This window comes from Chelonoidis abingdonii, chromosome 11 (assembly GCF_003597395.2).
Source record: "Chelonoidis abingdonii isolate Lonesome George chromosome 11, CheloAbing_2.0, whole genome shotgun sequence".
NCBI lineage: Eukaryota > Metazoa > Chordata > Testudines > Testudinidae > Chelonoidis > Chelonoidis abingdonii.
The window spans coordinates 49,285,037-49,312,970 of record NC_133779.1 but is presented as its reverse complement, the minus strand read 5'-3'; the positions used below and the strand labels follow the sequence as shown (position 1 = coordinate 49,312,970).

The 27,934-nt window shown below is 50.0% G+C and overlaps 1 protein-coding gene across 2 annotated transcripts; it reads left to right on the top strand.

Moving 5' to 3' along the window:
• Positions 1-6,192: 6,192 nt before the first annotated feature.
• Positions 6,193-26,799, top strand: HJV (hemojuvelin BMP co-receptor). 2 transcript variants are annotated; one of them, XM_032792194.2, is made up of 4 exons: positions 6,193-6,490; positions 20,583-20,739; positions 22,472-22,974; positions 24,514-26,799. In XM_032792194.2, the coding sequence occupies exons 2-4, from the start codon at positions 20,646-20,648 to the stop codon at positions 25,132-25,134; spliced, it is 1,218 nt and encodes a 405-aa protein (XP_032648085.1). In that variant the 5' UTR covers positions 6,193-6,490; positions 20,583-20,645; the 3' UTR covers positions 25,135-26,799. The 2 variants fall into 2 exon arrangements, with proteins under 2 accessions (XP_032648085.1, XP_032648084.1); XM_032792193.2 differs by lacking the exon at positions 6,193-6,490 and adding an exon at positions 14,322-14,556.
• The last annotated feature ends 1,135 nt before the right edge of the window (positions 26,800-27,934 follow it).

The window sequence follows — 27,934 nt, the reverse complement described above, 5'->3', positions numbered from 1 at the left end:
TTCATGTTCTCTGTGTATATATATATATCTTCCTACTGTATTTTCCACTGTATGCATCCGATGAAGTGGGCTGTAGGCCACGAAAACTTATGCTCAAATAAATGTGTTAGTCTCTAAGGTGCCACAAGTACTCCTGTTCTTTTTGCGGATACAGACTAACATGGCTGCTACTCTGAAACCCATCCCTCATTAGTCTTTCTCAGTGGGGATACAGAAAGAGAGAGAGAAAACCCTATATGGGCTTGGATTCTGATCCAAGGATAAGCTGCTAGATGAAGAACTCCTGTATGTCTCCTCCAAGGCTTCTGAACCAGCACCAAACAAGGCCTCTGTTTCAGGACAGGTGAGACTGTGAATTTCCAAGTAACCTCTAATTTTAGGGGCTGGTCTGTGTTAATTTCTAGCTTATATAGGACAATGTAGTAGAAGAAACATAACTGCCCACAACACGTGCCTTGCCCTCTCTTGGAGAAAAGATTTAAAATTCTTCGGGTCCGCTTTCTCACGGGTCTGTTAATGAAGCATTTAGGTGCCTTCTGATGTGGTCCTGTGAGTAGCAAGGACTGTTACAATGACAGTGAGGAATATGGCAGGGGAGCAGGCATCGTGGGCCTAGTTCTGATCCAGCATGAACAACCCCAAGCATCCAGAAATCACGAGACTGACTTCAAAATCCTGAGGAGTTTTTTTTTAAATATAAATAATATTTGGTTAGTTTTAATCTGTCTTCTAATTTCTGAGCCTGAAATTTCTGAAAGAAAGTTGAGGTTTTCATGCAGTCTTTTGATTTAAGCCACTGGGGCTTTAAGAAAAAACAAAAAACGATGAGAAGGCTCATGGTAAAAATTGAGAGTTTCCAACACTGCTGATCTCACTTAAGGATAGTCCCCAGCTCTTATATAGCACTTTTTATCAGTAGAATTTAAAACTTGTGACAAAGGAGGGCGGCTTCATTGTCTGCATTTTACTGATGGGTAAACTGGGGCACAGAGAGAGAGGAGAAATAACTTGTCCAAGGTTACCTAGAAAGCCAGAAATAGACCCAGGATTAGCACCCATGTCTCCTGAGTCCCAGCCTAATGCTCTCTCTCTTAAGTCGGCCAAAGTAACTATCATGAGCAAAATGCACATTGGGTTCCATTTTCCATCCCTCTCCCCTAGTGCTACCGCTCACAGCAGTGCAGGGTGGAATGTGAAACACCACCATCAGCCGAATGCCGGGGGCAGGATGGCAGAGAATCAGTCCTGGGAGTTTTCTTCTTATTCAATCAAATCCTCTTTCCTCTCCCCGCCCGGGGTTATAAGAGAGGCCACATCGGCACTGTCAGTCTGTGTACACGCCGATCGGCTGAATGCGAGAGAAAAATCAATCAAAGTGAAATTAAAAAAATTAAAGCGAGAATTCAAATAAAACCCCTCTGATAATGGGAGATGACATTCGAGTCATTGAGATTCTGATATTAATGGAACCTCATTCAGCTCGGTGCATTTTCATGCAAATTTCCATGTCTCGGGCAAACTGTCCACTCCCGCCTACTCTCCCCCATTCCGTGCCCAAGTTTAAATCCCTCTCCTCTCCTCTCTGGATAATTATCAACAGTTCCTTATCTCTAATTGCAGCCTGGTGGCTTTGTCTTAATTCACTGCGTGGCCCAGAGGCCAAATGAGGCGGGTTTGATCAGCAACAAGGATTCTGTGCAAAAAGGTCTGGGAATGAGACCTGCCAATCAATCAGGAGACACCTCTTAGATGCTTCCCCTCCCTTACAGAAAAGCCGATGCTGGGAAGGGGGAGGGGACCAGGTGGCTCCAGCAAACTTTGAGTCTGGGGCTAGCTGGGGACATACAGATGGGTTTAGACTGTGAAATCCAGGGCTAGTTTGATGGTGATGATTAAAATGGTAACACCCAGTAGGCCTAAGCTCAGGGTACCATTGTGCTGGGCACTGCATACACACATAGTGAGAGATAGTCCCTGACCCGAGGAGCTTGCAAGCTAAATATACACAATAGGGAAGGGAAATCAAGGCCCTGATGCATCAGTGCATCATCCACTGCTGGGCAAGGGGAGACTGAAGGAGAGTCGTGTGCACTCCCACCTCTGATTATATAACACCCATATGGAAAGCCTCAGCTCCCTGGGCTGAATTTTCAGAGGGGTTTGGCTTTTAGACGCAGGAACAAAGTAGCCAGAGTTTCAAAACCCAGCCGCTCCAGAAAAATCAGGGACAAAGTCTTGTGCGCATGAAGTCCTGGGTCCAGATCCTGGAAGGTATTTTAGCCACCTAACTCCCTTTGGAGTAAAGCACCTAAGAACGTTGCAAGATCAGGGCCCGGCTTCTTTCCACCAAGCCGGTGAGTGTGATTAGGTAGAGACCAGCACGCCTTCTCCCTAGGGCAGGGGTCGGCAACCTTTCAGAAGCGCTGTGCCGAATATTCATTTATTCACTCAAACTTAAGGTTTTTGCGTGCCAGTAATACATGTTAATGCTTTTAGAAGGTCTCTTTCTATAAGTCTACAATATATAACTAAACTATTGTTGTATGTAAAGTAAATAAGATTTTTAAAATGTTTCAGAAGCTTCATTTAAAATTAAATTAAAATGCAGAGCCCCCCGGACTGGTGGCCAGGACCTGGGCACTGTGAGTGCTACTGAAAATCAGCTCACGTGCCGCCTTCGGCACTCGTGCCATAGGCTGCCTTCCCCTGCCCCAGGGTGACCAGATAGCAAGTGTGAAAAATCGGGACAGGAAGTAGGGGGTAATAGGAGCCAATATTAAAAAAAAGTCCCAAATATCGGGACTGTCCCTATAAAACTGGGACATCTGGTCACCTTACTTCTCCCAGAATGGCCAGTAAGGGGCTGGCCTGTCCCACTTCCCCAGCACCCTCCATCTCCCCAGCTTATAGGCACAGTGCCATTGAGTGATCAGGGAAGAGATGGTTCTCACTGCATTGTATCCCAGGCTGTTAAGGCGCAGCAGCCAATGGAAAGATCCCCCAGGAGTGGTTCTGACACGTGGGGACAAATGGCAAAACTAGAGTTTTTCCAAAGTCTTTAGAAGCCAAAAGGAGCAGCCTGCCCCACTTTTTAGACATTGCTGCCCCCCGGTGGAATTCTGCACACACTGCACAGGCCTCCTGGTTTGCTCGCCCTACGTTGCATGCTTCTTGGGCCCAAGAATCAGTGCATGTCTATGCTACAAAATTAAGTCAAGCTATGTTATGCTTTCGTGTCTACACTGCTCTCCTTCTGTCGGCGGTTCACATCCTCACCAGGAGCGCCGCTTTCCCCAGATCGGGCTAGATGATCTCCTGAGGTCCCTTCCAACACTGATGTTCTATGACTCTATTCTCCTTGCAAACCCAATCCCTGTGCCAGGTACGCTGCCCTCCTAGCTAAAGAGGGTCAAGGTAGGAACAGGCTGGGGACTGATTTCAGGAAAACCCTGAGCTGGATTTCAAGCAAGGCAGGAGCTCACCTTTGGTCTGAGCCTGGGGGATTATTTCTGCTTTTGGGTGGAAATCGCAAGGAGAGAGGGACTTTGTTTGATTCGGAAGCTCTGCATAGAATTCAGGGGAGAGAGGGGCAAGGCAGCAGGAAAAGCAGCATGTGGAGGGGCGGATTAGTAGCCAAAGGGGTTAAAAGGCATCCAGTGTGCTCCCTTGGCTTCCTTATTTGAAGCCCAAGGGCCAGGGCCCCGGTCAACAGCCCCTTTGGGGAGTTGGTTCCATCTTTCGAACTCAGGTCCCAGCACGAGGGGAGGGTAACTAGCCCCAAAGCGTCACCCTGCAAGGGCCCACGGGTCAGGCTTTCTGGCCGATCGGCACTGGCCTGCCGAGAGACGACAGCTGGACCCAGTGCCGGGGCTGAGCATGGCATCCCACTGCCATTTGCCTGGGCGATTTTAAAAAGGGAGGGGGAATGTGAAAGCGAGAAGGGGGAGCAGGGCAGCGGGGAGACCAAAGGGCAAATCAAGCCCGGATACCACAAGCACAGCGGCCCTACGGTTTGCTCCTCGACTAAAGCTCTTTTCCCCTCCCCTTCCACTTGAAGTAGAATAAAAAGTCACAGGTGCCACTGAGGGACGGACCCCACCAGGTCTTTTCCATCTACACATCATTGTCTCCTGTGACTGGGGAGGGGTGATGGTCGGGAGAGGTTTAGAAAACTCCCCCCTCGGTGATCACGGGATTGTTCTGAACGTTCACACTAGACAATCAGGTTATTACAGGCCAACCCAGGAGAATGGGGAACAGAAAAGTGACAGCATGTCAGAGCCAGGAATAGACCCAAGATCTCCTGAGTGCTGGCCCAGTGTCCTACCCACTTGACCATCCAGCTCGTAATACCAAACTCTTCTACTCAGTAGCTTGCAAAGCACTTCACAAAGGAAGGCAGCATCGCAATCCTAATTCGGCACATGGGGAAACTGAGGCACAGAGTTTCACCCCCTCAGGTCACCCAGCAAAGACAGGACCAGAACCCAGGTCTCCTGAGCACCCACCCTGTGCTCAGCCCTCTAGGCCACGCCTCCCTGCAAATACAGATGTAGGAAATGAGGCAGTGGTCGTGGGGTTCAGACTCCAGACCAGGGGCCCGATTCTCTCTTGCCGTGTAGCCAATGGCATTGATGCAAAGCGAATGTAAAACACGCCCCAGTTGATGCAGCAGCCATTCGACCCTCATTTCACATGGCTGTGCACTACTGATGGCTGGGTGGCCCCGGGAGTTCAGGCCGTGCTGCGGGGTGCCCAGGCAGGCCAGACACCCTTGCTGTAGCAAACGAGAATTCTGCACCTCACTATCTAGCCCCAGGGTTTCGGAGCTGCCAGGACTGATGCTCCGGGGGAAGAGGAGACGAGGGGAGGTCTGATTTCGAGAGCTCATGGAGAAGAGGAGCTATAGCTGCAAAGCATTCCAGCCTCAGACTCAGAAGAGCCCCGCAGAGCTCAGGGCCAGATCCTCAGCCTGTATATCCACAGAGCCCTCCCGGCCCCGCTGGTTTCTTTCCACCCGCTGAGCATCACTGACTGTCAGCTCCCCAGGAGACGGGGCAGATCAGAGGCAGCTTGACCCCAGCTACATCTGTTTCCATCTTTTTTTAGACATCCTCCCCCCGCCTTTCCCTGCACCCTCCCCTCTCTGGTTCCCCCCTCCCCAGCCCCAGTTCACGTTTTAAACACATGGTGCAGCCCAGGGCTGGGCTGAGCGCCTCCCATACCCAGTTGCTAGTTCAGGAGCAGGTGCTTCTGTCTGTTGATTTATCTGTGCAGCAGCCTGAAGCTCTTCTGTGAAAATCTGCAACCCCTGCTCAGCTCTGCTAAGAGGTGGGGAGGGGAGCGGGACAGATGAATTAACATCCCCAGCGATGCAATCAAGAGGACTCCAGTTCTACTCAGATCTGCCGCCCACATTCTGGAGAGGCTCACAGGAAAAGTACAGGGGGAGTTTGGGCCTCTCATCCATATGCCCTCGGACTTTTCTCCTTTCCATTCAGCCTCTCCCTGTGCCTGGAGGGACATAAGGAAAAAGAGGGAGAGTTTTGTCCTTTGGATGTTCTCAAGAACTTCTCTACCCAGCCATGGGATGGGAGTGACACCAGCTTTCCTAGGGCTTAGGAGAAGCATGGGGAAAAAGGAATCTGAGATCATATAAGGGGTAGGAAAGGTTGTGTCCTGCGGGAAGCAGCAGGACTTGAGGTTTCAGCCTGGCAGATGGGCCGAGGGAGGGCTTCAGCTTCATTGATCTGTTTCAGGCCAACCCTTGGGTAAAGCAGGGAGAGAGACAGCAGATTGAGACCCTTCTCTTTGAAATCCATCTTGGTTCTTCCCATTCCTGTGTGGAAACAAGTAACTGGAGCGATTTACAAGGGGCTTGCACCTGAATTCTTCGCAGCAACCTGGGATCAGCAAGCAGCTCTAGACCTGGATGATGTTCTGAAGCCAGGAGAGGTGGAGGGATTTAAAAACAATTCTTCAGAACAGCATAAACTCAGCCCCAGAGCACGTCACACTGAGAACTGAGTGAGTGGGATTCCAACATGGGCAGGAGTTTGCGGCATCTCTTATGAGCGTTGGTCCAGATTGGATCTCCTGGATATCACCGGAGATTGCTTTGGCTATAGACTCTGATAAGGAAGTGCGTCCGACTCAGAAAATCCTCTGCCAGTGGATTCCCCTCACTGCCCCCCTCCTCCCATCAGAATCCTGCTTTCAGGATCAAAAATACTAGTGGCTATTTTTAAAGTGTCCACTTAGAACCTTCTCCTCTGGCTTTCAGGGAGGGATTTGGTTGTGAGAGAGTTCAGCTGTTTTCTTCTCCCACCGTATCCAGTCCTGGGGGTTAACACACTTGATTCCTCTCCCCCGCACCCCCTGTTTCTGGCTGGCGGATGAAATCTCAGGAATATCCGGGAAGTTGGTACAAGAAGCGTGCCAGGGGATTGGCCAAAGGACGCTGTAGCTAGTGGGTGTGAAGTTTGCCAAGGTAAGTCAGAGCGATGATTTCTTGTAAGATCGTTTTGTGGGTGAATTTGGTGCTTGTAAATGTCAAGGGCTAACGCTTATGGTTCAAACAAGCTCCAGGCAAACTTTCCTGCAGTCTCCGCTGTTCTGCCAATGCACCCTGGCCCTGGTTTGCTGCTGTGCCAGTTCTGGGGGGGCTCTCCCCGCAACACAGCCCTGCTGGTATAGTCATGGTCTCCTGCAAAGATCTGTCATTGCAACTCACCACCTGGCTTCCTCCTCCAGCGCGGCAGATGCACCGCAGTCCGTGGTGCTCCCTTTCATTGTAGCCCTGATCTTTGCTTGGAACCCAGACCAAACCTTGTGGGGGGGTCTCTGGATCCCCTTTTCCTCCATTTCTCCCTCCCCCCCCCATCATTTTCCTGGCTGCTGCTGCCTTCCCACTTTCTGTCCAGCGCCAGATGTGAGGCAGCAACACCTTCCACCTGGGACTTGCAAGCCAGTGAACGAAAGCGGGATTCACGCTGGATTCTTGCTGTGATCTGCAGTCCAGCTGCGTGAGCTCTGCATCATTCAGATCAGTCTCTGTATGCGTCTGAACCTCCAAACAATTTGAGTGTGGGTGGGGCTGAGGGCAGTTTGCCAAGGCTGAGCCCCGGCACCTCTAGGTTTGGCAGTTCATAGCCCCCTACCTCTGGGCTTGCCGCATCCACTGCTTTACCACCTGGGCCAAGGAGGCCCCTGCCCAGGGGCCCCAGCCAATCTGTGGGGCTTGGAAAATCTCCCCCCGCCAGGGCCATGGCAGAGCTTCTCTAATCTTGGGGCCACAGGGAGGCGGGGTCCGGAAAGGAGTGAGTGGGGGTGAGGCCATAGGGGGGAAGGGGCGGAATGGGATGGGGCACAGATGGAAAGAGTAGGGTGAGCCCATGGTTCCAGTGCTGGGCCCCCCACCTTTGCTCCGTCCCCGGGCTCCAGGAGACTTTCATCCATCCTCTGGCTGCATCAGTAATGAATGTAAAAAAATTGCTTGCGTCCCAGCACCTCTTTCATTCCAAAATAAACCCTGCTTGGGGATGGGTGGGGAGGGAGGTTAGCCGAAGGAGCTCACATGACTGTCTTCTTCCAAGCAATTGCACAAGTGCTTACTGCTGGCTCAGGAGCCATTCCCGGCCTTCCGGGCTGAACACACATATCCATCTTGCAGCTGGGCAAATCTGCTGCAGCTCCACTTGTTCAGGTGATCCAGGTTGTCAGATCTGGAGTCATGAAGGCATTTTCCTCCCCAGCAAATTGGCCAGGTGGACTTGGGGGGGTTGGGTTTCCACTTTCCTCTGCAACATGGGGCGTGAGTCACCTGCAGGGATTCTCTCACCTCCTCAATTCCTTGCCACTTGCAGGGGCCTGGGGCATTGGTGGCATCTCGATCTGTGCTTTGCCCGTGGCATACATCAGTCTAGAATCCCAGGCGCTGAGGTGCTTTTGTCTAACAAAAGTCATCCGCTCCACATAGGGGTATCTGGATGAAACGGAGTAGCTGGTGATACGCAGGAGGTCAGGCCAGATGATCCAAAGGTCCCTTCTGGCCTTAACTCTATGAAATGTGTGTCAATTTGGCGTGTGATTCTTTCCCAATATACCACCCCTCACAGGCGCTGGAACTGGGGTGCTGCCTCACCCCTTGGCTTTAAGTGGTTTCCATCCTATACGGGATTTACAGTTTGGTTCACTGGCTCTCAGCACCCCCACTATAAAAATGGTTCCAGCCCGTCGGCCACCCCTAGGATGGATGCAGTTACCTGGGGATAAAGGTGCCCTTTACCAGGATAGCTCATTCCCCTTCCCACATGGGACTAGCTAGAAGCACCTTTATATGATATAACTACATCCACGCTAGAAGGGGTGGTACTGCTTTGATACTGTACCTACATAGACAAGCCACAGGAAATCACCCTGGCTGATTTGGAGAGCTGTCCATTGGTTCCAGCGTCATGCCAAGTCCTTTTGCGTGGGATGGGGCATGTTCTGTGCCTGGGCACAGCTGCTGGTGGAAGAGCAGTACCCCAAGCCGCACCTAGCGTAGTAGAAAAAGTAGCGGCCCTACTTTCTCCTGGACGGGGTAGCTTGCTTTGGGTCCATGCTGGGAGGGGCAGGGTTGCATGAGAAAGTGAAGGCAGCCTCCCCCTCCCATTCCCACCGTGCAGAGTGGGGATGGAACACTGTCGCGTCAGAAGGCAGCAGGGACTGGTGTGAAGGTTGCACAAGGGACATGGCTGTGGAGGACTGGATTTTAGCCACCTGGATGATCTCTGTCCTCCCTCCACTTGCCCCGTCTAGGTCACAATGCTGTGGACCTCTGCGAACCCAGGCTCTAGGGCAGACTTTTTCAAAACATCTTTCTCTTGTTTCACCTTTCCCCTGCTGGTCTCCTCTCTTCTCCCGTTTGCTGCTATTATGACACTGAAATCGATGGGGTTTCTGGGAGGTTGGGTAGGGGAGCCAGTGTAGGCTGACCTGGGTGCGTCTGGTGCATCGGGCAGCAAAGCAGATGTATTTATTGCCTGAGCATCCTTTGGTACCTTAAGCAGCAGTTAAAGGGTTAAAGAGATGGCCTCTGGGTTCCTTCCTGCACCAAACACCTTCCACTGATCAAGGCCTGTGAAAGACTCTGCTTGAGACTCAGACCCTGTGCAGCAACCTGGAGAATTCCCGCCTGCATCCCCTCCCACCCTCTGAGCAACTGATTCCCACCCAGGGCATCCAGGCATTGGCCTGGCTTGGAGCTCATGGCAGGGAAGCTGAAATCAACAGATGGAGCAAATACTGGGAAGCTCAAGTCACGGCTAGGTGGGGTTTGGAGGGGAAAAAACTGCAACCCAGAGATGCAATGCAAGCTGTACCCTGTCCTCGACAGTGCTGGGGTGAACAGAGACAGTCGGATAAGAAATAGCTTAGGGGAAAGAAGAAACTAAAAGGCACACAAGCTGAGAGATGTTTGTAGCTGGCGAGCCAGTGAGAGGAGCAGGTAGAGGGGAGGATACTCCAGATAACAGGAAGTGCAGAGAAGGGGCTTGCAGTGCTAGACAGGTCGCTTGAAGGGACAGGGGCAATGGGAACAGAGTTCTGTGAGTCGGTGCCGCAGCGGGGCTCCATTCTAGGTTCTGTCCCTGCCTCCCTCTGTACTATCTGACAAATCACTCTCCCCCACCCCCGTGCCTCAGTTTCCCCATCAGTCAAATGGAGATAACGATCCTTCAGCTGTTGTGTCGAGTTAGATTGTAAGCATTTCAGATCGAGGGGCTGGGGCTGCACAGCGCCCAGCACATCAGGGCCTCAATCCCTGCTGGGCCTCTGCAGGCTACTGCAATGCAAATACCAATACTAAGCAGGGGGAGTGTTGTAAAATGTCTGGGTAGTCAGAAACCTTGTGACACAGCCAAGCTTTGCTGATGCCACCCTCACTAGAGCTTGAGAAAAAGCCAGGGGCCGCCTAGGCATCAAAAGGCTTTTCTCTTCCTTCTCTAACAGCTGATAATGCAAACTACAGTGGGATCCAGCACCCCAAGCGATGTCCTTAGCTTCTTAGAACTATCACTAGCAATAAAGGTTCCTCCACTGGATCTTAGCAGATGGGTCTGTTGGTGAGCAAGGGAGAATAGACTTAAGCTTGTTCCACTAACAGTTGCACTGGCTCTGCAAGGCAACGGGCTTGAGACAGCTGCCGTTAGAAAAGGGATCAGAGCTGCTGAGAAGGGAGCCAAGGTCATTTTTCTGAGCATTGCCCGGCTTGAAAAGAGAAACTGGGCCACCACAGAGCTGCACTACTACAGAGTTTATGGTAAGCTATTCTGTTCTATATACTATTTAGCTTCTCCAGCCCTGCCCAGCACCATAGTAAGCTGAGCCCCTTTTGGGTGAATTATGGTACTAAGTGATTGAAGAGAGTAGCTCCTATTGGGAGGAATTAAAAGTGTGGGATTTCTGTCTCTCTTTTCACATGCTTTGCTTCCTCCTTGAAGTCCGGCTCAGCCAGCCTCAGGTATTTGGTTAGGGTTCAAATGTAAATGCATTGAAGGGAATTTGTGCCACAGTATAAATTGCTTTGCATTTAGCAGTCAAAAAGCAATTCTGCTCTGAATCAGCTTGAAAGGGGGCTTAGCAACTGGGAGCAATCTGCAGTTTGGTGCATGAGCTTTGCAAAGCCAGACCCTTTGCACAAATGCAGCAGTTACCAATCTGTCTTGCTCTGATCTACTGCTTGGACCTTAGATCTGTCTGCCCTGCAGACGTGCTGGGTTTAACATCAGAACTGTAAATTCATGCCACCTGCAACCATGGGACAGTATATAGGGTCTAATGACTCATTCCCTTGTGTTGCTGACCAAGCATTCAAAAGTCATGCATCAGGCCCTGAAAAATCATGTTTGTTTTGTTTTTAAGTGAGAAACGTGGAGGAAGTTTCTTTGGTTTTGGAGCCTTTCAGTGATCACTTTTTCAACTTGTCTCTGCAAGCACAAAGCTAGAAATGTAGCTTTCATTTTCTTAAAAATTGAGATTCCCTCATAATGACTTGACTGCAGGAGCTGGGACTTTAAGCAAAACCCCACCCCACCAGATAGCATGAGATTAAATCATGAATGTTAGTAATGCTGTGTTCTAACCATTTTTAATGCTGCAAAGGTGGGAGATTTGGTGAGATTTTTTGGTTGGTTGGTGTTTTTAAAGAACCATCTTTTCGCAAATTGTTGGCTTGGCTGGAGATACAACCTAAGATCAGAGATCTCAACCATGTAAGGTGCTTTGTTTTACCTCTCCTTCCTCTTTGGGCACTGGCCAAGACAGGAGACTGGAGCTGCTGGGCTAATGAACTGAATCAGTGATGTGTTGCAGTGGACCCTGTCAAAGTCATGCAGCCTTGTTGTAGGGAGAGCTGGGATGGTTTCCTTGCAATGGACGGAATTCATCCCCTTTCTCTGTGCCTGAAACGGCGCATTTGCTCATAGGAGCAAATCTCTGTGCCATTGGAAAGCACTATATTGTTGCAAACAGCAAGGTACCTAGTATCAGGCGTAGCCGTGTTTGTCTGCAAGGTACCTCAGCGCCTTACATGAAAGAAGATGAAAGTTCTACCAAGTCTTTTCACGCCCATTTCAAGTGACACATTTGGGATGCTGCATTGCCTTACGAGATGGGCCTGATTCTCTGCTTGTGCTCTTTGCAATCAGGAGGCACTCTGTCTGCGTGGATGTAGAACAGGTACAAGGGGAGAAAACAACATTTTCTAGCAAAGTACCACCTATTTGGAGTTTGTGTCTGGCCAACAGCATTGCCTCTCTTTGCTTATGAGACAGTCTGATTGAATGGAGAAATGAATCACGTTTCCCGCTCTTCTTTCTACAGCCCTGGGATGTGGTGTTTATCCCAGGCTAGCTAGCTATCTTAGGGTTTTGTACGGCTGCCCATCACCGGAGCGACTGGCCACCTTCCGTGTAAACAGATTGGCTGTAGCAAATTCCCTGGTGAATGTAATGGAATCTCTAGCTCTTTTCCCTTAAAGGAAAATAATGGTGAGAAACCCTAATTCATGATACTGTCATGCCCACTAATCACCAGTCTTGTTTTGGTTCATTAAGGAGCTAGCACCGGAATAGGCAATGTATAAAATGTCTAAAACCTACATACAAAACTTCACCGGGATCAGCATCTGCAAAACTTCCCAGCCTACTCCAGAAAAGGTCCATTCACCACTTATTTGCATTACTGTAGTCTCTAGAGGCCCTCAGTTGAGATCAGGGCCCCATCATGTGTGTGCAGCACCCTGCATGCCAAAGGAGACACTGATCGTTCGTCCTGCTTGGAAGAACCTGCAGTCTAAATAGCCAAGAAAGGCAAAGGGTGGGAGGGGGAACAGAAGGGAAGGGGCTTGTCCATTGTCACAGACCAAGTCAACGGCAGAAATAGGAGCAGACCCAAGTTTTTCTTGGTTCTAGCTGAGTATTCGATCCGCTAGATCCGTGGTTCTCAACCAGGGGTTCACATACCCCAGGGGGGACACAGAGGTTTTCCAGGGGGTACGTCAACTCATCTAGATATTTGCCTGGTTTTATAACAGGCTACATAAAAAGCACCAGCAAAGTCAGTACAAACTAAAATTTCATACAAAGACTTGTTTATACTGCTCTCTATGCTATACACTAAAATGTCAGGACAATATTTACAGTCCAATCAATTTATTTTATAATTATATGGTAAAAACGAGAATGTCAGCAATTCTGCAGTACTAGTGTGCCGTGACGCTTGTGTATTTTTAGGTTGAATTTTGTAAGCAAGTTGTTTTTAAGTGAGGTGGAACTTGGAGGTATGCAAGCTAAATCAAACTCCTGAAAGGGGCACAGGAGTCTAGAAAGGTTGAGAGCCACCTGCCATAGATAACACTGCATCTTACTGGTTAGCGCTGAGCAGGACCTGAATTTTAAGGGAAATTCTGCTATTTAGAAATTTCTTCCATTCTGAAAACATTGTTTTTTAATTTCCTGCAAAAACAAAAATCTGAAAACGTGTCATTTCAGGGCGATATAAATGTTCTGTTCCGATGTCGACCTTTTTAAAAGTTTTTTTTGTCACATATATATGAAAACCTGATTCATTCCATTCTGAAATGGCAAATCAAAATGTTCCCTTCCGAAAATGTCCAAGCAGGAAATTTTGACATTATCAAAACACCTGGTTTCACTTTTTTTTCTAATGGTTTGCTTTCTATGAAAACAACATTTTTTTGTCAAAAAATGAATGACAGATTTCCAGCCAGTTCTAAATAAGTGCCTTTCACCAACCCACCCATATGCTAGTCAATCCCTCCATATACACCCCTTTTGGCCTAGTAGATACATCACTGATCTAGGATTCAGCAGCCCTGGGTTCTCTTCCACTTCCCTGCTGGGTAACCTTGGGCAAGTCACTTTGCCTACCTGTGCCTCAGTTTCCCCACCAGTAAAATGAGGCTAATGCTATTGACCCTCTTTTGTAAAGAGCTTTGCGATATACGGATGAAGTCTCATTTAGAAGAGCTATTAATTATTATCATTATATTATTGCATTGTGTTGCATTCCAAAGGCCAACAGATCAGAGCTCTGCTGGACCAAGATGGGGAGGCTGTGGAATCCCCATTACTAGAGGTTTTTCAGAACAGATTGGACAAACGCAGGAATTATCTAGCTCAGGAGTCAGCAGCCTTTCAGAAGTGCTGTGTTGAGTCTTCATTTATTCACTCTAATTTAAGGTCTCGCATGCCAGTAATACATTTAAACATTTTTAGAAGGTCTCTTTCTATGAGTCTACAATATGTAACTAAACTATTGTTGTATGTAAAGTAAATAAGGTTTTTAAAATGTTTAAGAAGCTTCATTTAAAATTAAATTAAAATGCCAAGCCCCCCGGACCAGTGGCCAGGACCTGGGCAGTCTCTCTCCAGTTGAGGGGCAGGGTGGGTGTGGCAGATTCATGGCATTGCACGGGGGGAGGGAGGGAGGTAGAAGGGAATGTCAAATTTTAACCCTCGCCACGGACAGTCCACGTGCTCATAGGGACATTTGCACACTTGGCCTGCTAGGCCAGCTCACCGTCTTCCTAGCAAGCCGAGTGGTGAATCCCTGCAAGCCTTGGTAGCTAACTCGCCTAGCTAGCTCGCTGCCTGTCTCCCTCTGGGAGCTAGCAACTATTTCTGGGGCTCCTCTCTCTGCACCATGTGCTTGTTTTTCTTGGCTGGGTCATAGTCGGTCTAAATTTAGTCCGATCTATTTCGACGCCTGTCCCCTGCTCTGTGTGTCTTGCAAATGGGAGGGGTGAGGGGGAAGCTGCTGCGTGAAAATGGCAATGAGGGGGGTGGAGAAAGGTCAAGGATCCTGGCCCCATGGTAGAGTGCATGGAATCAGCATGGCCCCTTTCGCTGCCAGAGATGGCGTCTTCTCCTGACCCTGTCTCCTGGAACGTACCCTTGGGGAAGCACGCATTGGGGTCTGCAGACCCAGGTGGATGGCACAGGTCGCCTGGCTGGAGTCTCCTTGCTGCTGCCTGGCTTAAAGATTTGGCTGGTAAGAACACCGGGCTGGTCTTCGGAAAGCAGACCTGCCTGGAGGGCTGCACCATGGCTGTTTGGCTATTAGCCCTCGCTAATTAAACCCTATGTTACGTGAGCTAGGTAAATATCATCAGGGTGGAGGGGGGCGGCCATGGAGGTCATGGGATTTGCCCAAAGGAATTGGTGCCAGAGCCGAAGTGTGGGGCAGCTGGTCCAAAGGGAGGGAGAGAGGGAACGGCCATCAAGTCATCCTGACAGGAAATCTCCTCTCTCCTGTTGATCTCACAGAGAACGTGTTCTGTCCATGCTTGGTAATGGCGGGCTGCCACAAAACAGAGCATTATCCTTTTCAAATGGGGGGGAGGGGCGGGCACTGTATTATACCCATGATTTCCTAGGATGAGCTGGGAGAGGGGGCGGTTCACTAGCAAGCTGAGAGCTCAGATGGTCCTGGAGAACTTGGCGTGGCGGTTTCCCCTTCCATTCTCAAAGCAAGCCTGGGGATGGCAGCTTGGTTGTTGGAGGTAGGGAAGGGGGCGGCTGTGTGGGGCAGGCAAGGCTGGCTGAGCGGAGGGAGGGTCTGTGCGAGGGTGGTGGAGGAACGGGCATGCGTAGGGGAATGGGGATGGAGTGGGATTAGGGAGCATCTGTGATATGGCGGGAAAGGAAGGGGCAAGTGGTACGGAGCTGCCGTGGATGTGGGTGGCGAGAGACAGGGTCTGCGCTAGAGCCTGGTGACAGATGGGGGAGCAGTGGATTCGGGGAGGGGTGGGTCTGTGCTCAGGTGGGAGGAGAGGGAACATGTCACAGGGGCGGGGCGCAAGGGGAAGTGTAGGCATGCGGGCCGTGGGGGTGGTTAGAATTCTGTCCCTTTCTGAAAGAGGGAGCAGATTGGCACTTTGGCCAGGGGCACTGTGTGGGGGAAAGGCAGCCTCAGGGCCAGCCTTCTGTGTGTGTCTGGTCCCCGGCTCTAGTGTGCTCAGCCAGAGCCCCTGCACCAGCCAAGGCTGCCTGGCTTTAGCAAGGCGGGGACACGGGTGTGATGAGAAAGTGAAGCCGATCTCTCCCGCAATTTATAAAGAAGAGTCAAGAGAATGAAATCTAGTGAAAGCTGCTGACCTCTTGGGGCCCTGGGGGAGCATCTGGGGTGTGTATCAGAGCCCTGGAACTGGGGGAGTCTGTGGAAGATCTGTTCCAAGTGGACAATTTAAGTGCCAGTGACAGCTTGAGACAAAGGCAAACTGGGCACATGCAGGGATGTGCATAAAAGTTTATCCGGTTTCACAGCAGAGCTAAAGAAAGTGATGTTTTAAAATCAACAGAATACACGTAACACTTTCTGTTACCCCTCGGTCGTGATTTGCTTCTCAATAAAATCTGAAAGGAAAGAGAGTCCATTCTTCATGAGATCACCGGCCTCTGAGCCTGGCTACTTGATATGATGAAAAGGACGTTTGGAGGGGACAGATCTTTGCCCTTCTTCTAGAAACACTAACCCTCACGTGCCCTCTGAGGTCTCTTATCCCCTTCTTATAGCTGGGGAAGTGGAGGCGATTAGCCTGAAGCCACACGACAAATAAGTAGTAGACATGGGAATAGAACTCTCACTCGTTGTCCTCTAACCACTAGACCCAATTGCTTCCCTGATCTGAGAAGAGAACCCAAGAGTCCTGACTCCTAATCCCCCCTTGCTCTGACCACTAGACTCCACCAAGCCATGTGCGTTCTGTTGGATTCTCCCGGGCCCCCAGGTCCTGCCAAGATGGTCTCACTTCACGTATCTTGAGATCAGATCTCCGTCTCTGGAAGTCTCCGTGTCGAGATGCTTTAGCCTAACCCAACCTGTTGGGCTCCACAGTGGGGTAAGTGGGTGACGTGTGATATGCTGGATGTCACACTAGCTGATCTTCCGGCCTACAACTCTGTGAATCAGAAGCTTCTCTTACTGGGAGGTTCTTGGGGGAGGGGTGATGGCAAGACCTGGGCCCCATCACGTGGGCTGATCATGTGGTGGTTGGCTACTTTTTGGTGGGGAGCGCTGGGTTGATCATTAGCTCCTGCAACGAACCCAGAGGGAGCTGGCAGATGCTCCGGGGTTGTTTATCGGCTTAGTCAAACACCCCAAAGTTCAAGCGCAGTTGCAACAGGCAGAGGTGGAGAAAGCGAATGCAAAAGGCTGGACAAGTTGAGCGAAGGAGGCAGAGGAGAATGAACCATCTGCTCCTATTCCTTTGGACCCAGCGCTCATCCTAAGTGACAGAGGTACAAAGGGAAGCGACAGCGTGTCTCTAATGGAACAGGGCAGGGGGATGGCAGGGCCAGTTCCTAGGGCTGTGAGACAAGAGCCCCAGTTGGAAAACTGGGGCAGTGAAGCAACTCCAGGGCCACTCGGGGGAGGAGGGGGGCAAGTGGGGCAATTTACCCCAGGCCCCGCAGAGGCCCTGCGAGCCCTGGCCCGGCGGCGGTCCGGGTCTTTGGCCAGCATTTTGGCAGCAGGGAGCCCTTCAATGCTGCCAAAGACGCGGAGCGACTGAAGGGCTCCCCGCCACCGAAATGCCGCTGAAGACATGGACCATCGCCGGGTCAGTACAAGCACCGCAGCTCCCCCGCTTTTTCCCAGGTCCCCTGAATCTTCTGGGCAGCCCTGATCAACCTAGTGATCACTCAGAGACCACCAGATCAGGCGTAGGGAGCAGGGATCTTTTCCCTTCAGTTTTCACACCTGATCAGAGGCGTGATAATTCCACCAGACTCTTCTAGACGGCTTTTCTTAGAGCTGGGAACGGTACTGGCCCCCCTGTACTATACTCCCTAAAGACAACCTCCCATCTCATCCGCTGCCTTCCCGCTCAGGGTCCAGACCCATTGGCGGAGCAGCATGGTGGCGGCGGCAGTGTAGATAGATTCCACCACCTGGTGTCTGGGGAAAAATCTGCTCCAGTGCTTGTATGCTGCGTGTGGCCTGCGGCTCTCCGTGAGCAGTAAAGGAGAGGGTGCGGCTAGCATACCACACCAGGACTCGGGAGAGCTGGGTTCTGTGTTCCTGAGTCTGCAGTTGGTTTGATGCACCTCTCTGTGCCTGCGTCCCCTACCCCATTTGTAAAATAGGGATAGCGATACCTGCCTCTACATAAACGGTTGTGCGATTGATGGATGTAAACCACTGTCTATTCTTGGAGCGATGAGGACTTCACAGGGAGGTGCATGCACCCCATAATGACCAGAAATGGACAATTAGAATCAGTCTACAGGTGTCCAGGACTGGAGACAGAACTTTCTCCGGGGATGATCTGCGATTATGCTATGAATTCCCTCAGCAACCCAGGACTATCACAAACCTCACCCCTCTCCTGCTCCACATTTAAGGTGCATTTCTTGGACCTGGCGGTCTCTAATCCAAACACACAGTGACGGGTATCTGCACATGCTTCTCCCCCGGGGGGAGGGCGAGAGAACAAACCCTACAGGACTGACGTGTAGTCACGTTGCTTCCTGCCCTAGTGGAAGGTGCTCAGATGCTACAGCAATGAGCATGGTATAAAAACCTATCGAGAATAGGATTTCAGATCCAGTATCCATAAGCCTATAGAAATCTAATCCTGGGTATACAAGTGCTCCATACCTGCAGAGGCTGCAGCTCCCTCTTCCATTGCAATCCCATTAGATAGTTCTTGCTCTAGGACAGGTGTTGGCCAGAAGGACAGAGAGTATGTTGTTAATGAATGCCAAGGAGGTGCTGTTTTATTTTTTTTCTTGGGCCAGATTCAAACCATCTCCCACCCCCTATCCTCCCCACTAGCCATTAATCGAATTTTATTTTTCCTGGCAGCAAATGCCTGGAGGTGGGAAATGTTCTAGCCACAGCTATGGTCCATCCAGCACAAATAATGGCCTGGCATTTAGCAGTTGTGACCCTACTGTCTCCAGAATCCTCTTTCCTTCACAGAAACTTTTACTTCATTTTCAGAAACTTGCAAACACTGCCAGTGTGAGCTGCTCCCAGAAGGGAGAGGAGTTCAAACTCCCACAGGCAGCTGGGCCAGTCAAAATTAAATGTGTGACCCTCTCTTTTAAGTAAAATAAAAGAACCTTTATTTACACATGCAGTATTTGTGCCTGTCACTACCCCGCATACACTTGCATATCCCAGTTTCTGACGGTCCCATAGACGCACAGATATGATCACCAGTGGTCAGCACCCTGCTGTCTGTTCCTTAAATTTAGCAGCAGGGTGGAGAGATTGCTAGTTTTGAGTCTAACTGTTAGCTAAAATACCACGTGCATCCCCCCCATACCCCGATGGAATTTAGAGTGTTCCTTATCCCAGCCCAATGCATGAGACATGTGGCTAGACTGTTAGCGGGGTGTTCATGGTGCGTTCCTCTACATGAGAGAGAGAGAGAGAGAGAGAGAGATCCCAGTGAAATCAGACTCAAAGACATAAATGCAGGACTATAAATGCTATCTACTGTATCTAGATTTTTGTATTGCCATCCAGCATAATCCATTTCAGGTTCCCACCCACAGTAGACCCTAAAACCCAGCTTCTTTCCTAAGTAAGACCAGGGCAAACCTGCAGGGCTTCCATTTGAATGGAAAATGAGAGGGGGGAAAAAAATCCCTTTGTTTCTAGAGAAATTCTCCCCTTAATTTTCCACGTGTGGATGTGACCGAGATGCTGTGAATCTGGAAAGTCCCCCTGGTTCTGGATACTAACTCGCTTATTTATGCAGATGTGGAGTCAATTTAGAGTAGAGGTCATCAGAGTGAAACTTACATAATAGATCCCTGCATGTAATTTAGCCATTGGAATAATGGTACCCAGGGATGTGGTGGATACTCTATCACTTGAGATCTTTAAATCACGACTAGATGCCTTTCTTTCTAAAAGATGCATTATAGCTCAACCAAAAGCGATGGGCCTTGATGCAGAAGATGCCGGCTGAGGTTCTCAGGAGCTCAGACTAGCTGATCACAGTGGTTCTCTTCTGGCCTTAAAAAAAAAGAAAAATCTACAACTCTATGCTTCATTCCTTCTGTTTTCACAATGAGCTATTCACCGGCTGGAGTTACAGCTGACGGCTGTTAGTAACGCATTCCTCTGTGCACCAGCAAAAATGGCACAGGCTGTACCTAGCCTCGCATATGGGGACTGCTGCAAACAGCTGTCTGCAGATGCAGGTCCTCTGGATGTGAGAAAGGAGTGCAGCAAATGATCGGGGTCAGTGTCTGGTGGGGCTTGACAATGGAGCAGTTACCCTTTTGACTGGGAGCCGAGTGATTAAGTCCAGCGCAAGTTGCTAATGATCCAGTCTTGTCTGCTGTCTGGTTTGGGGGCCTACAGGAAATGAGTTTGGCAGGTCTCAGTCCAATTTCCAGCAGCCCACTGTCCCCGCCACAAAAGTCAGCAGCCCAATTTTGGTGCCCGTTGAGGTTAATCTAGGCATAGAGGTCAAAGACTGAGTGGACTATGGAGAATGAATTCCCCTCTCAGCCCCAGTCCCTTCAGATTAACATTAATGCTGCCTAGCCAATGCACCATATCTGTAATTCTCTCTAATACCATATATCTGTTTGAAAACATCTGAATTTCAATACAACTTGACAACTATATCACGTGCTTTGATAGTGGCAAGTTTCTGCCGAAGGATCCCAATGCACTTTGAACTATATAAATGCAGCCACTTCTGGGGTGGGACATCAGAGAACATTAGTGCACAGAACACTGAAATGGGGAGGAGAAGGCAGTTTGGACCAAGGAGAATCCCATATCATGTGCCATAGGGTCACTAATGTTCACACACAGCAGACAGGACCCTGTTATTAAGCTATCTTCTAAAAGAGTTGCACAAAGTAACTTGTAGATGTGTCTCTCTCCATGGGAAAGATGAAGAAGGTACCTGAGCCTGCTGAATTTTGAACCTGCGGCTCTAGGGATTCTGGCTATTTCAAACATAAAGCTAAGGGCACCAAGCCATCCTGTCCAGCAGCTCATGTTAATTTATTTAGCCCAGATCCCTGTCTCTGCTTTGCTTCCAGGGGAGCTGGTGAAAGAAAAGAAAAGGGGGGTGCCTGATCCCCATTGGCTCTGGATGGATTGGAATGGGGAAGTCAGCCTGCAGTACGAGGCCACAGCAACTGGAAACCACCTGCTTCATCCTCAGAGCACTCTTCCTCCTCCTCTTCTGCAGGCATGGTAAGGAGCTGAGATGCCAGGGGTCAGCTGCACGCCAGAAGTGAGGATTCCAGTGCGAACGTGAGCAGCATGCACCTGCCAGAGGCAGGGGATTGCTGAAATAGAGGGGTGGGCATCTGCTAGCATGGTGGCAGTTCCCATAGAGAATACAAAGTGGTGGCAGGATTGTGATGGCTCATTGCATTATTAAAAACAGCAATGCCCCGGCAGCATTTCCCTGATGCCCCAGTTATCGGCGATGAAAAGGTTCTGCTGGGTCATCTTGGGAGCTTTGCCCCCAAATTCAGTAGGACCAGGGTTTTGCACTTAGTCTTTCTCCTTCCCCTCACCAGTGTGGGATTGCTCCCAACCCCTCTGGGAATCTGTAGCTTCGACATCTTCCCCCTCCTGCAATCTCTTGCCCAGAGGCTCCCTCCCTGCTCTCAAGACATGCTTGAGATCTGGCTTATTTTGCAATGCCCCAGTGCACCTCTGCCTCCCATTTTCCATTCACTTGTGCAAGCTTTAGCCTTTGGGGAAACTCCAGATCCAAGAGAACAGCATATTGCTGGTGGTCAGCCAGAGAATACGGTGCCATCTCTTGCACTGCGATAAGGCAACGCTGAGCCAGGGGAGAGTGGCCCTTCTGAATTATCAACACTGTTGCCTGCAGCACCCCAGTGGTTACTTACGTGGTCTCCCACCGCAACCAGGCCCAGCCCTGCATATCTTGGGAGATCTCACATACTCACGGATCTCTAAGGCAGTGTAGTAATATGGCCTGGAATGGGAGGATAGAATGTTATAACACTCTGTTGCCCCCTTTAGCCCAAGCAGTTAGCCAAGATTTGGGCCCTTTCAGGGTTGTTTCCATTAGGATGAGAAATCTGTGATAGGAGTCAGAGAGATTCTTGGTGTGATCTTGTTTGTTTACAAAATAAAAATAAAAATGTACAGAGAGTCTTCGTACCGTGAGCACAGGAGAAAGAAGCAGCAGGCAGTTTTCTTGCACAGAAATCCCCGTGTCTGCCCCTCTAGCGAGCCCTGTGCCCAAGAAGCTCAAAAGAAATTCTTCCATTGAGCTAACGCCTCTTGGAGAGGTGGATTTACTGGAGCCACTGTGGCGTTTCTAGTGTAGACACAGGCTCAGGCTCACACCACAACTCCTTCTCCTGGCTTTCAGCCACTAACATACACAGGTGGTGACTACCATCCTAACTACCGTGTTTGCAGTCAGGGAAACCCTCGACCCACAGGGCTCAGGCTTGGTCTACACTACAAACTTATATCAGTGTAACTGTGTTGCCCTGAGCGACGTCTTTATACCAACCTAAGCACTGGTGTGGACAGCGCTACATCTCTGGGAGGACTTCTCCCATTGACACAGTTACCGCCTGTTGGGGAGGGGGGAGTGCCTACGCCGACGGGAGAAGCTCTCCTATTAGTGTAGGGAGCGTCTTCACTAAGTGCTACAACGATACTGTAAGTGGAGACATGCCCTTAGCTCTGACCTACCATGTACCTTGGGTGGGGGTGTCCCTCCATTGTTGGTCACTGTCATTACAAATGGGCTTAATTGCTCCTTCTACTGAGGCACAAAGAGAGAGTGCTTGGCACAGCCATTGACTTTAAACGAGGTCTGCGGCTGTCCTAGCATCCAAGGCCTCCTGGATGGAAGCCATTAGCTGCTTTCAGCAGAGTGGTGTAGCACTGACATCAGACGTGATGCCGTACACTCTGTCTCGTCACTCAGCTTGCTGCCAGTGTAAGATCCTGCGCTGCAATGCTGACTACGTGGCCGCCACCCTCAACCTGCGCGGCTCCAACAAGGACGCGGCTTACTGCAACGCCCTGCGCTCCTACTCCCATTGCACCCGCAAGACGGCCCGGACCTGCCGGGGCGACCTGGTCTACCACTCTGCCGTCCACGGCATCGAGGACCTCATGATTCAGCACAACTGCTCCAAGGAAGGCCCCACCTCGCCGCCCCGGCCCCGCCTGCCGGCACCCAACCACCAGGGCTTTGAGTCCCTGGACATCTGCAACTACGAGAAGAGCTTCCTCTACAAGCATGGCCAGCCCCCCACCTACCAGCACTGTGCCGCCTTCGGGGACCCCCATGTCCGCACCTTCCAGGATGAGTTCCACACCTGCCGCGTGGAGGGCTCCTGGCCTCTCCTGGACAATAACTACTTGTTTGTGCAGGCAACTAGCTACCTGGTGGCAAAGAGTTCCAACGCGACTGCCACCGGCAAGGTAACGTCACAGCCTGGGATTGGCTGCTGGGGGTTCCCCAGGCTTTGGGCGGCTGCCGTTGCATTCGCGGTGCGAGAGGGATGGAGGCTCAGAATCAAATGTAAGAACCATTCGTGCAATGACAGAAATGCTCTCCAGTTGCTCCTGGACATGGGAAGGGGGCAGAATAGATTAGAGGAACAGATCTCAAACCGTGGCCCATGGATCACTTGGTGGTTGTCCATCTGCACCTGGCTGCGCACATGGTGCTGGCCCCTGCTCCTTAAGAAAAATACATTAAGTACTTTCCTAATGGGACATTTCACTTGCCACATAGGGCATGTTAGGCAGCCCTAAGGGTGGGGCTTATGCAATTAGGAATGGGAGTGACACTTGGGGTCAAGAGACCATCTTTCCAGCGGTCACCAGATGAACAGTGGGAGGGGCTCACTCTGCCCTATGAGGTGCTCCAGGTATGGGTCCAGCCTGGGATTGTGGAAACCCTGTATTTCAGGGTTTCTCAAATAGGGGTTGCCTCTTCTGTAAGGAAAACCCCTGGCGGGGCGGGCCGGTTTGTTTACCTGCCCTGTCTGCAGGTCTGGCCGATCGCAGCTCCCACTGGCCGCTGATCACTGCTCTGACCAATGGGAGCTGCTGGAAACAGTGGCCAGTAAGTCCCTCGGCCCGCGCCGCTTCCAGCAGCTCTCATTGGCCCAGAGCAGCGATCTGCAGCCAGTGGGAGCCACAATTGGCCAGACCTGCAGATGGGGCAGGTAAACACACCAGCCCAGCCTGCCAGGGGCTTTCCCTACACAAGCGGTGACCCCTGTTTGAGAAACCCTGCTGTATTTGGATGTACAGTAGGGGTTCTCAAACTGGGGGTTGGGACCCCTCAGGGGGTCACGAGGTTATTACATGGGGGGGGGTCACAAGCTGTCAACCTCCACCCTAAACCCTGCTTCACCTCCAGCATTTATAATGGTGTTAAATATATAAAAAAGTGGGTTTAATTTATAAGGGGGGGGGCACACACAGAGCTTGCTGTGTGAAAGGGGTCACCAGTACCAACGTTTGAGAACCACTGATGTACAGTGACCTGCCATGAGTCCTAAGAAAGATGATGGGCCGCAAGGTAACTTCCTGATCTCTTACTACGACGTCAGCCAAGGGCAGGGCCCTACTGCGTTGGGTGGTGCACAGACAGACACAGTTTTCCAGTCTCCAAAAGAGCTCACAATCTAAACAGCCAAGACAGATGGACATTGGGTGGAAGGGGAAGCATTTTGCCCAAGGTCTGGCAGCAGGTGAGTGGCAGAACTAGGAACAGAACCCAGGAGTCTTGAGTCTCAGTCCAGTGCTCTGGATGTTGGACCAGTAGTTCTGTACCTTGACCTGCCTCCCATCTATCAATATGGGAAGGGCAGGGTGGTTGTTGGATCTCCTGACAGGTATCCAGGAGGGTCACAATCCCTTCCTCTTTCCCCTCTCTCCACCATGGTTAACCGGAACTAGACCATAGGGCCTCTGATCCAGCCTTGTTGCTTTCTTTTTGCCCTACAGCTCACGATCATATTTAAGAACATGAAGGAATGCATCGACCAGAAGGTCTACCAGGCCGAAATAGACAACCTGCCGGCTGCCTTTGAGGATGGCTCGGTGAATGGTGGCGAGAGGCCAGGAGGGAGCAGCCTGACCATCCAGGAACATGCGCCCGGGCAGCACGTGGAGATTCGGGCTGCCTACATCGGCACCATCATTGCCGTGCGCCAGGCGGGCCGGCAGCTATCCTTCTCCATCCGGGCAGCTGAGGAGGTGGCGCGGTCCTTCACCGAAGAGCAGGACCTGCAACTCTGTGTGGGCGGCTGTCCGCCCAGCCAGCGCATCTCCCGCAGTGAGTGTCGCCACACCGGGATTGCCACTGAGACGGCGCGACTGCTGTGCAAGGAGAAGCTGCCGGTGGAGGACGTCTACTTCCAGTCGTGCGTCTTTGATGTGGTAACCTCAGGCGATGCCAATTTCACCCTGGCCGCGCATGGTGCTCTGGAGGATGCAAAGATGTTCCACCCAGATGCTGAGAAACTGCACATCTTCCAGACTGGGGCGGGCTGTTGTCTCATCTCCTTACCCTTCCTCCTTGTCATCATCACCTCTAACCTCTTGGCTATTCAGTTGTGCTTTTAACACTCCTTGTGCATCAGGTACCAGGGCTGCAAGAACCCGTAGCTGCTCTGTGACATACAGACTGGAGTGAGGTGGACATCAGCTAAAGGAAATGGTGCCCTGTCTAGAATCTGCTATCATGGGGGTGGAACCGAACTGGCGCAAGGCCCTGGTCTTAGAGAAAAGGCCTGGAAATAGCAGCTCATGCTTCCCATTCTCAAACACTCTGAGGACTGGATTAGTTGAGTTTTGTTCTGCTCCTGAATGTTAATGGAGTTTTCCCATCGTAAGTTCTGATTTTTTATTACTTTATTTTTTTTAAATAAAAGTGGGGAATCTGCTGCCGCATAGGAAAAAGCCATGCAGGGACTTAACTTCTATTGTCTCGCTTTTTTTCTGATCACGTGTCTGAAACCCGGAGCGTGGATCCTCTGAGCTTCTGCAGCGCTTCTGCCAAGCTAGTTGTAGCACACAAGATAGGTAATTTGCAGGACCCCTTCTTGCTTTTTCTCTACCCAGCATGTACTTAGTTCCAACATAGTTGTAAACAGACTCTTGCTCAGGAACCTGCTAGAGTTAGAAATGTTGGAATCCAGGCTGGGGTCAAAGCTTTTGGATGGCAAAACTTGTTGATTTGTAGCTTCAGACATTCTTGTGAGAGTTGCTGTGAAACCACATTGGAATGAAGTAGAAAGCAGCAAGATGGTAACCAGAATGTCTTGTTCAAGGTTTGAGATTCCTTGAACCACTTGAGCTAGGAAGTATTGATATAATGCTAACTTGTAGCCCAGCTGTCTGCAAAAATGTCAAATCTCTGAAGTTTCACTTTAAAATTGTCATCTCAGCGTTGCAATTTCTCTTTTTTTGGCACTAATCTAGGACTGAATATAGCAAGTCCCAGACTTTGGACCAGTGTTGAGTTTTAACAATACAGTATAGAGAAAAATTCATCTAATTTTCCCGTTTTTTAGCCCAAGCTTGATCTGTTATTCTGTCTCCCATAGCCCCACAAAAACCCAACCAAAACCACTGGCTTGATTTCAAGAGTAAGATTAGTAATGTGATAAACCCCAGAAGCAGCAAAGGCCAAAGCTATCAGATTGCATCACTGACTAGGTAAAATATTAAGGAATGTACATAAATATTGCGGTGAGACTGAAGTTAAATGTTTAATATATTTGAGGTTTTAAGAGAAGTTTATAGAGTTCTATTTGTTCACAAATATTTTCCATATACAAAGACTTAAAAAAAGAAGATTCATCTGCTAAACAATTTTGCAATTCTTGTCCTGCTGATCTGTGAGAGGAATCACAGAGCTTTGATCCTACAAAGATGGCATTCGCAGAAGAGAACAGTCATTGGGGGAAGGCTGGTAGGATTTGCAAACATTGTTGCGTGAAAGAATTTTTAAAATAGTGCGAGGGAAGGCTTATCAAACCGTAAAAAACAAGGTTCATTTTTATGGCTCATGTTTCAAGCCATATTTGGTTTATTTGTCTAGTCTTGCTTTTTCATGGCTCCTCTGATCAAAGTCACGGTAAAAGGTATAGTCTAGGGAGCTTCAAAAGTACTTCTTGCTCACACGCTGTCCACCATGTGGTGTCAACCATAAGAGTTTCTCTGTTTCTTCTACACTGGCATCATTGATCCATGAACGTTTGACATTAAAGGTGTCTATTTTTGAAGTCCTCACTTCCTGTCATCTGTCTCTTATTTCCCTGGTTGGCGTGCAACAGGTGAAGATAATTATATCTTGTATTCCACCCCATCGCTTCTTTCATTCCAAAGCACTTCATGATCTAAATATACACACAGGGCATTGAGTGTGGGAGAGAATAGCAGTGGATACTCTCACACGCCACCTACAACCAAGCTCCGCTCACTTGTGATACCAAAATGGGGACACCACTTGCAACAGATTGTGTGGATCTTCAGAATGTAATCACTACTCTTTTTCTTTGCTCCCAGTAAAACACTCATGCCAGTGTTAACATGCCTCAGAAATGGATAAAGGCCCTTCACACCTCAGAACTGTTGTTTCAGGCTCTCTGCAAATGCAGGCAGACATTCCTGCAATGGTTAACATTTGGTTTGCGTTTTCAAGGTTCTCTTTGCAAAGATAAGGGCCAGAATCTTATTTTATTTATTTAAAAATGAACAGTTAGATTCTGGAACACTTTTCATCATGTCTCCTATTTTGTAATCAGCTCACTGGGCGACTGTGACCCAGACCAATTAGGTCCCTATAGATACGGAATTTACTTCACCCATTATTAAAATGCATTCACCTCTGGAATGGAACGCAGCAGCTGTTTAACAGCAGACAGCAATGCTGCCCAACTGCTTGGAAACAAAGAACAACACAGTATCTAAGTGAAGTGCCAGGGGCAGTTTTAGGGATGCAGAATATAATTACCCAGTAGAATTTGAGCTACGATACAGCAGCTAATGAACCTATTACTGGGGAAAGTGACAATGGCTCTTTCAGAGACCCCAGATGATCAGGGCCTCAGTTTAACATCTTGGCTCCTCCAGACCTACTGGAATCTGGTTCCCAGCTCTGGCCTCTTTGCACCTCTCCAGTGGCATAATGGAGTAGAATGGCCTTCTGGGAACAGCAACCAATGCAGAAGCAACAGTGGCAACCCTGTGTTGCCCTTGGTCATGGGCATGGCAAGGGAGTTGTGCCAGAGAGTCTGGACTACTCTGTGTCCCTTAGCACTGCACTGAGGCACTGGCTCCGTACTGAGAGGGAATAAACCATGCACCGGGTACTGAACCAACACTGCCCCAGGCTGCAGCCTTCCGGCTTTGTGAGACT

What these genes read in the sequence shown, in the direction of transcription:
- HJV (XM_032792194.2), top strand. Translation starts at nt 20,646, where the DNA reads ATGGGGAAGTCAGCCTGCAGTACGAGGCCACAGCAACTGGAAACCACC. An exon ending in CCTCCTCTTCTGCAGGCATG is followed by an intron (nt 20,740 to 22,471) that starts GTAAGGAGCTGA and finishes CTCGTCACTCAG; the next exon opens with CTTGCTGCCAGTGTAAGATC. An exon ending in ACGCGACTGCCACCGGCAAG is followed by an intron (nt 22,975 to 24,513) that starts GTAACGTCACAG and finishes TTTGCCCTACAG; the next exon opens with CTCACGATCATATTTAAGAA.